Source organism: Cherax quadricarinatus, chromosome 29 (assembly GCF_038502225.1).
Source record: "Cherax quadricarinatus isolate ZL_2023a chromosome 29, ASM3850222v1, whole genome shotgun sequence".
Classification (NCBI taxonomy): domain Eukaryota; kingdom Metazoa; phylum Arthropoda; class Malacostraca; order Decapoda; family Parastacidae; genus Cherax; species Cherax quadricarinatus.
Genome location: NC_091320.1, coordinates 31,146,141 through 31,160,086, shown reverse-complemented (window position 1 = coordinate 31,160,086; position 13,946 = coordinate 31,146,141). Strand labels below are relative to the sequence as shown.

The window sequence follows — 13,946 nt, the reverse complement described above, 5'->3', positions numbered from 1 at the left end:
TGTGACACTGGACTGTAGTTTAATGCTTCATGTCTCCTTTTTTAAAATTAGGACTATTTGCTCTTCCATACCTCAGGTAGTCGCTCTGTTTCGATAGATGTGTTGGGGATTGTTGGAATGGTGTGTATATGTGTATGTGTACTCACCCCAGTTGAGGTTGCAGGGTCAGTCCTAGCTCCTGGCATGCATGCATGTGTGTGTATGTGTGTGCGTGTATGTGCCTGAGTGTATGTTTATTTGTGTTAGCGTGTGTGTGTGTGTCTGTGTGTTTTTATGTGTGTTTTGTATTGGTTTCAGGTAATCAAGGCCTATTAACCTGGCCGTGATGGAGCTTGGACCGAAAATAAACACAGCAGTAGACTTAAAATTTTATTCCCCTTTACTAAATCGATTATATTTACAAGTATGTACATTATGCACAAAACTCTGGAAAATAATAGTAACACGGTGATCAAGAGGTAAGGGCAACAGCCAGAGACAGAGACCACCACATTCAACCAGCAGCTGGATGAATCTGGCAAGAGTGAATCGTGAGTGCTACCACATCACCTTCGCAACTGTCAGACCCACAATATGATTGGCTGAACCAAGGTACTGATTAACGATGGGTCCCCTGAATCATTAAACCCCAGCACCTGTTCACTGGTTGGAAGAAGCCTATATGAGAGTGTGTACATACGCCGAATAAATGTAAATATTATTTGCATGCCCCAGTTGAGTGTGTGTGTGTATGTTTGTTTTTGTCTAGTGTGTGTATAAAAAGTGTGTATGTATGTTTTTTTTAATTTGAGTGTGTATGCATGCAGTGTGTGTTTATGCATCACGTCACCATCTCCCCAACACCACCACTCCACACCCACCCCCCCACTCCCCCCTTACAAACACCACACCCCTCCACCCCACACCCCACCCACTTTCACTACCACCCCACTCACACCACCACCCCTCACACAACACCCCCAAAACCCCCAACACCAAAACCCCCCCTCACACCAACGCCACTCCACACCCCCACCCCCTCACAAACCCCCACCCCTTCCACCCCCCCCCAACCTCTCACCCCACCCCCCCCCACCCCCACCACCCTCACACACCACCCAAATTCACACCCACCCCACCCCTCCAACCACCACCCACCCACTCTACCACCCCCAACCCCACACACCACCCCTCCCAAAAATCCCCCCCTCCACACCCCCACCACCCACCCCCCCACCACCCCCCCCCACACCAACCCAAAACCACCACTCCCCACTCCCCCCAAAACCCACTCTTCCCCACCACCCCTCCTGCTTACCACCCACCCCCTCACACCCCCACCCTCTTTACACCCCCAACCCCCACCATCCACACCCCCAACCCCCCACCCCTCCACACCACCCCCCACTCCCACCCCCCAACACCCCACCCCCTCCACCTACCCAAAACCCACCCCTTTAAACCCACTCCCCCCCCCACACCCAACACCACCCCTTCACCAAACCACCACTCCACCACCCCCCTCCACACCAAACCCCCCCCACCTGAAACACACTGGAAACTTTCCCGCCCCTTGGGGCCTCAGAGCCAGAGCAGAGGGCCCTGATGTGTATTCTCAGGTTTACACCCGTCTATGTACGTAAAAAACCTCGTGGGTTTGGACACGAGCAAACACTTGTTATTACATCTTTGGGGTGCACTTCCTTTTTATTACCCACTTGTGGATTTTCTTAAACTCTACACCGTGGAGTCACCCCACCCTTGGAGTTTGGGGCTCCACTTGTGGAGTGCCTCTCATTTTTTGATTCCTCTACACTTGGAGTGATCTACTTGTGGGGTGCCTACATTGGGTGCACTCTACATTTATTATCACTCTAACCCTTGGGGGGAGTGGGACTCACATTAGTGCACCCCCTTTTGGAGTGCCTCTACCCTGTGGAGTGCCTTTTTCACCTTTTTGGAGCACCTTTCCTTTTGGAATCACTCTCTTTTGGGGTGCCCTCCATTTTTGGAGTGGGCCCCCTTGCCTTTTGGGAGTGCACTCTCACTTTTAGTGCCCCTTCACTTTGGAGTCCCTGCACTTGTGACATCACCTTGGAGGCACTCTACAAAATTTGGGAGGCCTCTACCCCCTGTCTCTTACACCTGTTTTTGGGTGCCTCTTTTTCCTCCGTGAGTCACTTTTGTGTAGGGAGTGCACTCCTTTTTGGAGGCACTCACACTTTTAGGCACTCTACACTTTATGCACTTTCCCCTTTTGGAGTGCCTCTACCTTATTCCTCCCAACTTGTGGGACTCTCCTTTTGGTCGCTTTACCTTGTGGATTCACTCTCCCTGGGAGGCCTCCACTTGTGGGGTGCACTCTACACTTGTGGAGTGCCTTTACCTGTAGTGCCTCTGCCCATTTTTAGTGCACTCTACCCCCAAATGTGGAGTGCACTCTCATTTAGTGCCTCTACACTTGTGGAGTGCACTTCCTGTGAGTCACTCTCCTTGGGGTTCCTCTACCTTGTGGGGTGCCTCTCACTTGTGGGGCACTCCCACACTTGTGGGGTGCACTCTCATTTGGTATTTTTCACTTGGGTTTTATGCATTTACACTGTGGGGTGCCTCCAAAGGGGGTCGCTCTCACTGTGGGGTCCTCACCTTTGGGGCCTCTCCGGGGGTGCCCTCCTTTTGAGTGACTCACAATTGTGGTGCCTCTACCCTGGTGCACTCACATTGTGGAGTCACTCTACCTGTAGTGCACTCTACTGTGGAGGCCCCTAATTGAGTGCACTTCACTTTGGGGGTGCACTTCACTTTTGGGGGCATTACACTGGGTGCCCCTTCATTGGATGCACTTATTTTTTGGGGTGCATCTCATTGATGCCTCTACACTTGTGGGGTGCACTCTAATTTAGGGGTGCACTTTACACTTGTGGAGGCACTTAACCCTTTTGGGGTCACTTTACACTTGTGGAGTGCACTCACACTTGGGGGTGCACTCCCGGTTTTGGGTGCACTTTCACTGTGGAGTGCACTTCACTTTTTGGGTGCACTTACCTATTTCACTCCATTTTAGTGCACTCTCACTTTGGGTGCACTTCACTTGTGGGGTGCACTCTCATTTTGGGGGGTGCTCTTCACTTGTGGGTGCCTCTCGGAGTGCCCTCACTTGTGGGGGCACCCCACTTGTGGAGGCACTTTCACTTTTGGGGGCATCTATAGTGCCTTCTTTTTGGGGTGCACTTACATTTAAAATGCACTCACACTTGGGAGTGCACTTCCCCCTTTTATGCCTTTACCACCCCCTTTGGAGTGCACTCTCAATTTTGGGGATTCAAAATTTTTCACTTGTAGTGCACTTATTTTTGAGTGCACTTAAATTGTGGAGTGCACTCTAATTTTAGTGCACTTTACACTTTTGGAGTGCCCCTCATTGAGTGTCCAATTTTTAGGCACTTACCTTTATCCTTTCACTTGTGGGGTGCACCCCGTAGTGCACTTTACACTTGTGGGCCAAAGTGCACTCTACATTTGAGTGCACTCTACATTTGTAGTGCACTCTACACTTGTGGAGTGCACTGTACACTTGGAGTGCACTCTCATATGAGTGCCTCTACACTTGGGGAGTGCACTCTACAATTATGAGTGCACTCTCACTTGTGGAGTGACTCTCATGTGGATGCACTGTACACTTGTGGGTGCACTCTACACTTGTGAGTGCACTCTACACTTCATGAGTGCACTCTACTGTGAGTGCACTCTACACTTGTGAGTGCCTCTCACTTGTGGAGTGCACTCTTCAGCTAGTGCACTCTACACTGGAGTACACTCTACATTGGAGTTACTCTACACTTGTGGAGTGCACTGTACACTTAGGTGCACTCTACACTTGTGAGTGCGCTCTACACTTAGAGTGCACTCTACAATTGTGGAGTGCACTCTACACTTGTGGAGTGCGCTCCACTTGTGGAGTGCAGTCTTCACTTTGTGAGTGCACTCTACATGTGGAGTGCACTCTACACTTGTAGAGTGCACTCTACACTGTGGAGTGCACTCTTCACTGTGGAGTGCACTCTACACTTTGGAGTGCACTCTACCTTGTGGAGTGCACTCTACACTTGGAGTGCACTCTACCTGTGTGCACTCTACACTTGCAGATGCACTCTACACTTGTGAGTGCACTCTACACTTGTGGAGTGCACTCTAACTTGAGTGCACTCTGCACTTGTGGAGTGCACTCTACACTTGTCACTCATATGTTGTTATTATTATAATTATTATCATAATTACACGGGAAGACACTAACAATATTCCAGTAATTAATTTTTATAGTGGGCTAGAAGAAGATAAATTATGTAACATCAAAGTCACTAGTGAAATGGTTGTGAAGCAGATAGACAGACTGAAGCAAAATAAGTCACCGGGTCCTGATGAGTTTTTTCAAGGGTTCTTAAGGGATGCAAAATGGAACTCTGTGACCCATTAACTAATATTTTTAATTTATCTCTTCAAACAGGTGTAGTGTCTGATATGTGGAAGATGGCTAATGTAATTCCTATTTTTAAAACAGGGGACAAGTCGTTACCGTCAAATTACCGCCCAATAAGCCTGACCTCAATTGTAGGCAAATTACTAGAGTCAATTATAGCTCAAATTATAAGAAGCCATCTCGCTAAGCATAGCGATTAATGATACTCAGCATGGATTCACAGAGGCCGGTCTTGTCTAACTAATTTATTAACTTTCTTCAGTAAAGCTTTTGGGCTGTATTACAATAAAGAATTTGATATTATTTACTTAGATTTTAGTAAGGCTTTTGATAGAGTTCCGCACCATAGACTGTTAAAGAAAGTGGCAGCTCATGGCATTGGAGGAAAAGTGCTCTCGTGGATCGAGTCATGGCTCACTGACAGGAAGCAGAGGTGTCCATAAATGGGGTTAAATCCGAGTGGGGATCTGTAACAAGTGGCGTTCCCTGGGATCAGTCTTGGGCCCGTTGTTGTTTATAATATATATCAATGATCTTGATGAGGAATTACTAGTGATATGAGCAAATTCGCCGATGACACAAGATAGGTAGGATAATTGATTCAAACGTAGATGTTATGGAACTTCGGAGGATTTAAACAAACTCTATTCTTGGTCAGAAAATTGGCAGATGCAGTTCAATGTAGATAAATGCAAGGTTCTGAAGCTTGGGGTGCCCATAACCCTAGTACTTATATGTTAAATGATGTAGAACTTAGCCATACAGATTCGAAAGGACTTGGGGTTATGGTGAGCAGCAACCTTAAACCAAGACAGCAATGCCTAAGCGTACGTAATAAGGCAAATAGATTACTGGGATTTATATCCAAAGTGTAAGCAACAGAAGTCCAGAGGTCATACTGCAGCTTTATACATCATTAGTAAGGCCTCACCTAGATTATGCAGCTCAGTTCTGGTCTCCATATTACAGAATGGACATAAATTCGTTAGAAAACATTCAGCGTAGGATGACTAAATTAATACATAGCATTAGAAATCTTCCTATGAAGAAAGATTGAAGACTCTTAAGTTACATTCACTTGTTAGACGAAGAATGAGGGAGACCTGATCGAAGTGTATAAGTGGAAGATAGAGTATTAATAAAGGGGATATTAATAGGTCTTGAGGATGTTCTCCAAGAGAACCCGCAGTAATGGATTTAAATTAGATAAGTTTAGATTTAGAAAGGACATAGGAAAGTATTGGTTTGGAAAATGGGTAGTTGATGAGTGGAACAGTCACCTGGTTGGGTTATTGAGGCTGGGACTTTGGGTAGTTTCAAATCTAGGTTGGATAAGTCATGAGTGGGAGGTTGGATTTGAGTGGGACTTGCACATCAGAGCTTATTTCTTGGTGACATTGAAAATTGGGTTGGGCAAATGTTTTGTTAGTGGGATGAATTGTTAAGGACCTGCCTAGTATGGGCCAGCAGGCCTCCTGCAGTGTTCCTCCTTTCTTATGTTCTTATGTTCTTATAATCGTTAATAAAATATTTTTAATAATAATAATAATAATAATAATAATAATAATAATAATAATAATAATAATAATTATTATTATTATTATTATTATTATTATTATTATTATAATCATCATTCATTATTACAAAAGTTTTGTACTAGGTTAACAATAAAGACACAATGTGGAAAATATGAGACAGTCCCTCAAATAAAGACACTAAGCCTAAATCCGCACGTGTCACTCAGTGCTCCCCGGATAATAGAGAGGAAAAAGGGAAAAGAGAGAGAGAGAGAGAAAGAGAGAGAGAGAGAGAGAGAGGAAGAGAAAGGGGGAGAAGAGAAACAAGAGGAGAGAGAGAAAGGAAGAAGAGAGAAGAGAAGAGAGAGAGGAGAGAGAAAGGGAGAAAGGGAGGAGAGACAGAGAGGGAGAAGAGAGGAGGGAAGAAGGGAGAAGAGAGGAGGGAGAAGAGAGAGGAGGAAGGGGTTATTAAACTTTGGGAAGGAAAAAACATATCTGGACGAAATAATGTGATAAAAAAGGGAAAAGAACGATGGATGTGAAAATAAGTTTTTGGATATTGTGGTGTTGGATAAGTTGTTGGATAAGGTGGTGTTGGATAAGGTGGTGTTGGATAAGGTGGTGTTGGATAAGGTGTTGGATAAGGTGTTGGATAAGGTGGTGTTGGATAAGGTGGTGTTGGATAAGGTGGTGTTGGATAAGGTGGTGTTGGATAAGGTGTTGTTGGATAAGGTGGTGTTGGATAAGGTGTTGTTGGATAAGGTGGTGTTGGATAAGGTGGTGTTGGATAAGGTGGTGTTGGATAAGGTGGTGTTGGATAAGGTGTTGTTGGATAAGGTGGTGTTGGATAAGGTGGTGTTGGATAAGGTGGTGTTGGATAAGGTGGTGTTGGATAGGTGTTTTTGGATTTTGGAAGGGGGTTGGATAAGGTTTGTTGGATAAGGTGGTGTTGGAGAAGGTGGTGTTGGATAAGGTGGTGTTGGATAAGGTGGTGTTGGATAAGGTGGTGTTGGATAAGGTGGTGTTGGATAAGGTGGTGTTGGATAAGGTGGTGTTGGATAAGGTGTTGGATAAGGTGTTGGATAAGGTGGTGTTGGATAAGGTGGTGTTGGATAAGGTGTTGGATAAGGTGGTGTTGGAAAGGGGGTTGTTGGATAAAGGTGGTGTTGGATAAGGGTTTTTGGATAGAGTGGTGTTGGATAAGGTGGTGTTGGATAAGGTGGTGTTGGATAAGGTGTTTTTGGATAAGGTGTTGTTGGATAAGGTGGTGTTGGATAAGGTGTTGTTGGATAAGGTGGTGTTGGATGGGTGGTGTTGGATAAGTGGTGTTGGATAAGGTGGTGTTGGATGGGGGTGTTGGATAAGGTGGTGTTGGATAAGGGTGGTGTTGGATAAGGTGGTGTTGGATAAGGTGTTGGATAAGGTGTTGGATAAGGTGGTTTGGATAAGGTGGTGTTGGATAGGGTGTTGGATAAGGTGTTGGATAAGGGTGGTGTTTTGGGTAAGGTGGTGTTGGATAGGGGGGTGTTGGATAGGTGTTGGATAAGGTGGTGTTGGATAAAGGTGGTGTTGGATGGGTGTTGGATAAGGTGTTGGATAAGGTGTTGGATAAGGTGGTGTTGGATGGGTGTTGGATAAGGTGGGGTTGGATAAAGGTGTTGGATAAGGTGGTGTTGGATAAGGTGGTGTTGGATAAGGTGTTGGATAAATGTTGGATAAAGGTGGTGTTGGATAAGGTGTTGGATAAGGTGGTGTTGGGTGGTGTTGGATGGGTGTTGGATAAGGTGGTGGGATAAGGTGTTGGATAGGTGGTGTTGGATAAGGTGTTGGATAGGTGTTGGATGAGGTGGTGTTGGATGGTGTTGGATAAGGTGGTGTTGGATAAAGGTGTTGGATAAGGTGGTGTTGGATGGTGGTGTTGGATAAGGTGTTGGATAAGGTGTTTTGGGTAGGTGTTGGATAAGGTGGTGTTGGATAAAAAGGTTGGGGGTTGGTAAGGTGTTGGATAAGGTGGTGTTGGATAGGTGTTGGATAAATGGTGTTGGATGGGTGTTGGATGGGTGGTGTTGGATAAAGGTGTTTTGGGTAAGGTGGTGTTGGATAGGGGGTGTTGGATAAGGTGGTATTTGGATAAAGGTGTTGGATAAGGTGGTGTTGGATGAGGTGTTGGATAAGGTGGTGTTGGATAAGGTGTTGGATAAGGTGGTTTGGATAAGGTGTTGGATAAGGTGGGGTTGGATAAGGTGTTGGATAGGTGGTGTTGGATAAGGTGGTGTTGGATAAGGTGTTGGATAAGGTGGTGTTGGATAAGTGGTGTTGGATAAGGTGTTGGATGGTTTGGGATTGGATAAGGTGTTGGATAAGGTGGTGTTGGATAAGGTGTTGGATAGGGTGGTGTTGGATGGGTGGTGTTGGATAAGGTGTTGGATAAGGTGGGTTAGATAAGGTGGTAGTTGGATAAGGTGTTGGATAAGGTGGTGTTGGAAAGGGGGTGGGATAAGGTGGGTTTTGGATAAGGTGGTGTTAGATAAGGGTGTTGGATAAGGTGGTGTTAGAATGTGGTGTTGGATAAGTGTTGGATAAGGTGGTGTTGGATAGGTGTTGGATGGTGGTGTTGGATAAAGGGGTTGGATAAGGTGGTGTTGGATAGGGTGTTTGGATGGGTGGTGTGGGATTTGGTGTTGGATAAGGAGGTGTGGGATAAGGTGTTGGATAAGGGGGTGTTGGATAAGGTGTTGGATAAGGTGGTGTTGGATAAGGTGTTGGATAAGGTGGTGTTGGATAAAGTGGAGTTGGACAAGGTGTTGGATAAGGTGGTGTTGGACAAGGTGTTGGATAAGGTGGTGTTGAACAAGATGTTGGATAAGTTGTTGGATAAGGTGGTGTTGGATATGTTGTTGGATAAGGTGTTGTTGGATAAGGTGCAGTTGGATAAGGTGTTGGATAAGGTGTTGGATAAGGTGGTGTTGGATAAGGTGTTTGATAAGGTGGTGTTGGATAAGTTGTTGGATAAGGTGGTGTTGGGTAAGTTGTTGGATAAGGTGGTGTTGGATAAGGTGTTGGATAAGATGGTGTTGGATAACGTGGTGTTGGATAAGGTGTTGGATAGGATGGTGTTGGATAAGGTGTTGGATAACGTGGTGTTGGATAAGGTGCTGTTGGGCAAGGTGTTGGAGAAGGTGTTGGATAAGGAGGTGTTGGATAAAGTGGTGTTGGATAAAGTGTTGGATAAGGAAGTGTTGGATAAGGTGGTGTTGGATAAGGAGGTGTTGGATAAGGTGTTGGAGGAGGTGTTGGATAAGGTGTTGGAGGAGAAGGTGTTGGATAAGGTGGTGTTGGATAAGGTGGTGTTGGATAAGGTGATGTTGGATAAGGTGGTATTGGATAAGGAGGTGTTGGATAAGGTGGTGTTGGATAAGGTGGTGTTGGATAAGGTGGTGGAAGAGGAGGTGTTGGATAAGGAGGTGTTGGATAAGGAGGTGTTGAATAGGGTGGTGCTGGATAAGGTGGTGTTGGATAAGGTGGTGTTGGATAAGGTGGTGTTGGATAAGGTGTTGGAAGAGGAGGTGTTGGATAAGGAGGTGTTGGATAAGGAGGTGTTGGATAAGGTGGGTGTTGGATAAAGTGGTGTTGGATAAAGTGGTGTTGGATAAGGTGGTGTTGGATAAAGTGGTGTTGGATAAGGTGGTGTTGGATAAAGTGGTGTTGGACAAGGAGGTGTTGGATAAGGTGTTGGAGGAGGTGTTGGATGAGGAGGTGTTGGATAAGGAGGTGTTGGATAGGGTGGTGTTGGAGGAGGAGGTGTTGGATAAGGAGGTAGAGATGTTGGATAAGGCGGAGGTGAAGGAGGAGAGCGAGAGACGGAGTAAGGAAGGGAAGAAAGGAAAAGAGGGAGAGAATGGAGGAAGGGAGAGAAGGTAACAGAGGGAAGGAGGGTAGGGAGGAAGGGAGTTAAGGAGACAGCGAGGTAGGTAGGGAGAGGGAGAGAGGGAGAGAGAGGGGAAGGAGGAAGGAGATGGAGGAAGAAAGGGGAGGAGAGGGAGGGAGGAAAGGGTGGGAAATAGAGGGGAGGAAAGGAGGGAGGGAAGGAGAGGGAGAAGCGGAGGGAGGGACGGAGGAAGGGAGGGAAGAAGGGAGGAAAGGAAGGAAGGAGGAAGGGAGGGAGGAAAGGAGGGAGGAAGAAAGGGAAGAAGGGAAGGGGGAGGGAAAGGAGGGAGGAAGGGAGTTAGGGAGGGAAGGAGGGAGGGAGGGAGGGAGGAAGGGAGGGGCAATCATTGATTACCTGTCCACCTGGTGGCGGGGTAAGACACCACTGCTCCTGCCTTCTCTCGCCTCTCTTTGTGTCTGTCTGTGTATGTGTGTGTCTGTGTCTGCCTGTCTATGCATGTCTGTGTATGTGTCTCTGTATGTATCTGTCTGAGTGTGTCTGTATCTTTCTGTGTATGTGTTTGTGCGTGTGTGTCTGTTTGTGTCTGTGTGGTCTGTGTCTGTTTATGTATGTGTTTGTGTATGTGTCTGTCTGCCTCTGTATTTGTCTGTACTTATTGTATGTGAGCTATCAGTTACTGTCTGTTCATGTGTATCTGTCTCCCTGTCTGTTCCTGTGTGTCTGTCTCTCTGTTCCTGTCAGTCTATTCCTGTTTGCCTGCCCGTCATTCTGTTGCTTTCTGTGTCTGTCTGTTACTGTCTTCTTTTATACCTGAGACTTCCTGTGTCGTGTACGCACCCAGTTGTGTTTGAGAGGGTCGAGACTAATGACCCTGCCTATTAACGTCATAAAATGACCCACATACACAGTCCTGTGTCCTGGGCCATATCATACATACTCCTGAATCTGTGTATGGGGTTTTACCTCCACCACCTCCTTATCTGTTTCATTCCACTTCTGTGTCAACCTGACGTCAACTTAAGTATCTTCCCAAGAACCATGTAGTTCTGTGTTTTTTTAGCTTCCTCCTCTCGTCACTGTGTCTGTCCTCTCGTCACTGTGTCTGTCCTCTCGTCACTGTGTCTGTCCTCTCGTCACTGTGTCTGTCCTCTCGTCACTGTGTCTGTCCTCTCGTCACTGTGTCTGTCCTCTCGTCACTGTGTCTGTCCTCTCGTCACTGTGTCTGTCCTCTCGTCACTGTGTCTGTCCTCTCGTCACTGTGTCTGTCCTCTCGTCACTGTGTCTGTCCTCTCGTCACTGTGTCTGTCCTCTCGTCACTGTGTCTGTCCTCTCGTCACTGTGTCTGTCCTCTCGTCACTGTGTCTGTCCTCTCGTCACTGTGTCTGTCCTCTCGTCACTGTGTCTGTCCTCTCGTCACTGTGTCTGTCCTCTCGTCACTGTGTCTGTCCTCCCATCACTGTGTCTGTCTTCTCGTCACTATATCTCTCGTCTCGTCACTGTGTCTGTCGTCTCGCCACTGTGTCTATCCTCTCGTCACTGTGTCTGTCTTCTCGTCACTGTGTCTGTCTTCTCGTCACTGTGTTTGTCCCCTCGTCACTGTGTCTGTCTTCTCGTCACTGTGTATCTGTCCTCTCGTCACCGTGTCTGTCCTCTCGTCACTGTGTCTGTCCTCTCGTCACTGTGTCTGTCTGCTCGTCACCGTGTCTGTCCTCTCGTCACTGTGTCTGTCGTCTCGTCACTGTGTCTGTCCTCTCGTCACTGTGTCTGTCCTTTTCGTCACTGTGTCTGTCTGCTCGTCACTGTGTCTGTCCTCTCGTCACTGTGTCTGTCCTCTCGTCACTGTCTGTCGTCTCGTCACTATGTCTGTCGTCTTGTCACTGTGTCTGTCCTCTCGTCACTGTGTCTGTCGCCTCGTCACTGTGTCTGTCGTCTCGTCACTGTCTGTTCTCTCGTCACTGTGTCTGTCCACTCGTCACTGTGTCTGTCCTCTCGTCACTGAATCTTTCGTCTCGTCACTGTCTGTCCTCTCGTCACTGTGTCTGTCCTCTCGTCACTGTGTCTGTCGTCTCGTCACTATGTCTGTCGTCTTGTCACTGTGTCTGTCGCCTCGTCACTGTGTCTGTCGTCTCGTCACTGTCTGTCCTCTCGTCACTGTGTCTGTCCTCTCGTCACTGTGTCTGTCGCCTCGTCACTGTGTCTGTCGTCTCGTCACTGTCTGTCCTCTCGTCACTGTGTCTGTCCTCTCGTCACTGTGTCTGTCCTCTCGTCACTGTGTCTGTCCTCTCGTCACTGTATCTGTCGTCTCGTCACTGTGTCTGTCCTCTCGTCACTGTATCTGTCCTCTCGTCACTGTATCTGTCGTCTCGTCTCTGTCTGTCCTCTCGTCACTGTGTCTGTCCTCTCGTCACTGTGTCTGTCCTCTCACTGTGTCTGTCCTCTGGTCACTGTGTCTGTCGTCTCGTCACTGTGTCTGTCCTCTCGTCACTGTGTCTGTCGTCTCGTCACTGTGTCTGTCCTCTCGTCACTGTGTCTGTCCTCTCGTCACTGTGTCTGTCCTCTCGTCACTGTGTCTGTCGTCTCGTCACTGTGTCTGTCCTCTCGTCATTGTGTCTGTCCTCTCGTCACTGTGTCTGTCCTCTCGTCACTGTATCTGTCGTCTCGTCACTGTCTGTCCTCTCGTCACTGTATCTGTCCTCTCGTCACTGTGTCTGTCCTCTCGTCACTGTATCTGTCGTCTCGTCACTGTGTCTGTCCTCTCGTCACTGTATCTGTCCTCTCGTCACTGTATCTGTCGTCTCGTCACTGTCTGTCCTCTCGTCACTGTGTCTGTCCTCTCGTCACTGTATCTGTCCTCTCACTGTGTCTGTCCTCTGGTCACTGTGTCTGTCGTCTCGTCACTGTGTCTGTCCTCTCGTCACTGTGTCTGTCCTCTCGTCACTGTGTCTGTCCTCTCGTCACTGTGTCTGTCGTCTCGTCACTGTGTCTGTCCTCTCGTCATTGTGTCTGTCCTCTCGTCACTGTGTCTGTCCTCTCGTCACTGTATCTGTCGTCTCGTCACTGTCTGTCCTCTCGTCACTGTATCTGTCCTCTCGTCACTGTGTCTGTCCTCTCGTCACTGTGTCTGTCCTCTCGTCACTGTGTCTGTCATTTCCAGCACAGTACAACCTCTGTATTCGGAATTAATTGGTTCCTGAGACTGTTCTCAATATTGAATTTTCTCAATATTGGATCAAGTACCTATTTAGTTCAATGGTGATTGTCACAGTTTTCCTTTTTTGCTTTTTTTCCTTCACTATTCTTATTCGGGGTCTTGATCACTTATTTTCAGAAATAAAATAAAAATAACACTGAGTTATACAAAGAAAATAATTGAATCACATTTGCGAATATCGGTACTTTTTTTCTCTCGATTTTTTTTTCCGAATATTGGATTTTACGGGTCAAGTCTGCTCTGTCTCTGCCTATAAGTATCTTACACTTCATTATCATGTCTCCTCTGGATATTCTCTCTTCAGATGGTGTTGATCGAAGAGGACCTAAATCATGTCGACTTTCTCTTCTTTTTCGTTTAAAACGTGAGAACGCTTCATCCGATCAGTTTCAAACTTCCAACGCTGCTCTGCTGTAACCAGGGCAAAGGTCATGCAACTTTTAACATTTGTAGGCGACGTTCCTTCACGTTCATAGTCAAGGTTATTGTCAGCTGTGGTTTCGGTGTGATAACTCGAGAATGCCTCTTCCGATCGGCTTCAAACTTTCACCACAGGTGTATTCTATTCAAACGAAGGTTGGAATTGTTATTGGAGTGTGTAGGTGCCAATTTGATTATTTTATAAGTGGTATGGTATTTTTTCTGTAAAATAATTATAGTGCGGCTCTTGTGACCGTGTGAAATAACTGAAGGATTTTGAGCGTAATAATAATAATAATAATAATAATAATAATAATAATAATAATAATAATAATAATAATAATATTATTATTATTATTAATAATTTTTTATTATAATTATTATAATAAAATTAAGAGTAAAATTACTTAACATTAATAACGTAATAATAATAATAACACCACCACCACCAAT

General features: G+C 46.4%; 1 protein-coding gene across 1 annotated transcript in view; it reads left to right on the top strand.

Annotated features, from left to right (window-relative positions):
* The window catches only part of LOC128690554 (uncharacterized), a 331,846-nt gene that overhangs the window by 203,244 nt on the left and 114,656 nt on the right, over positions 1-13,946 (top strand). Inside the window, exons 18-22 of the mRNA XM_070089803.1 lie at positions 6,550-6,825; positions 6,917-7,102; positions 8,664-9,581; positions 9,628-9,890; positions 10,923-13,031. Coding sequence (XP_069945904.1) covers positions 6,550-6,825; positions 6,917-7,102; positions 8,664-9,581; positions 9,628-9,890; positions 10,923-13,031 — 3,752 coding nt within the window. The remainder of the gene's footprint in view (positions 1-6,549; positions 6,826-6,916; positions 7,103-8,663; positions 9,582-9,627; positions 9,891-10,922; positions 13,032-13,946) is intronic.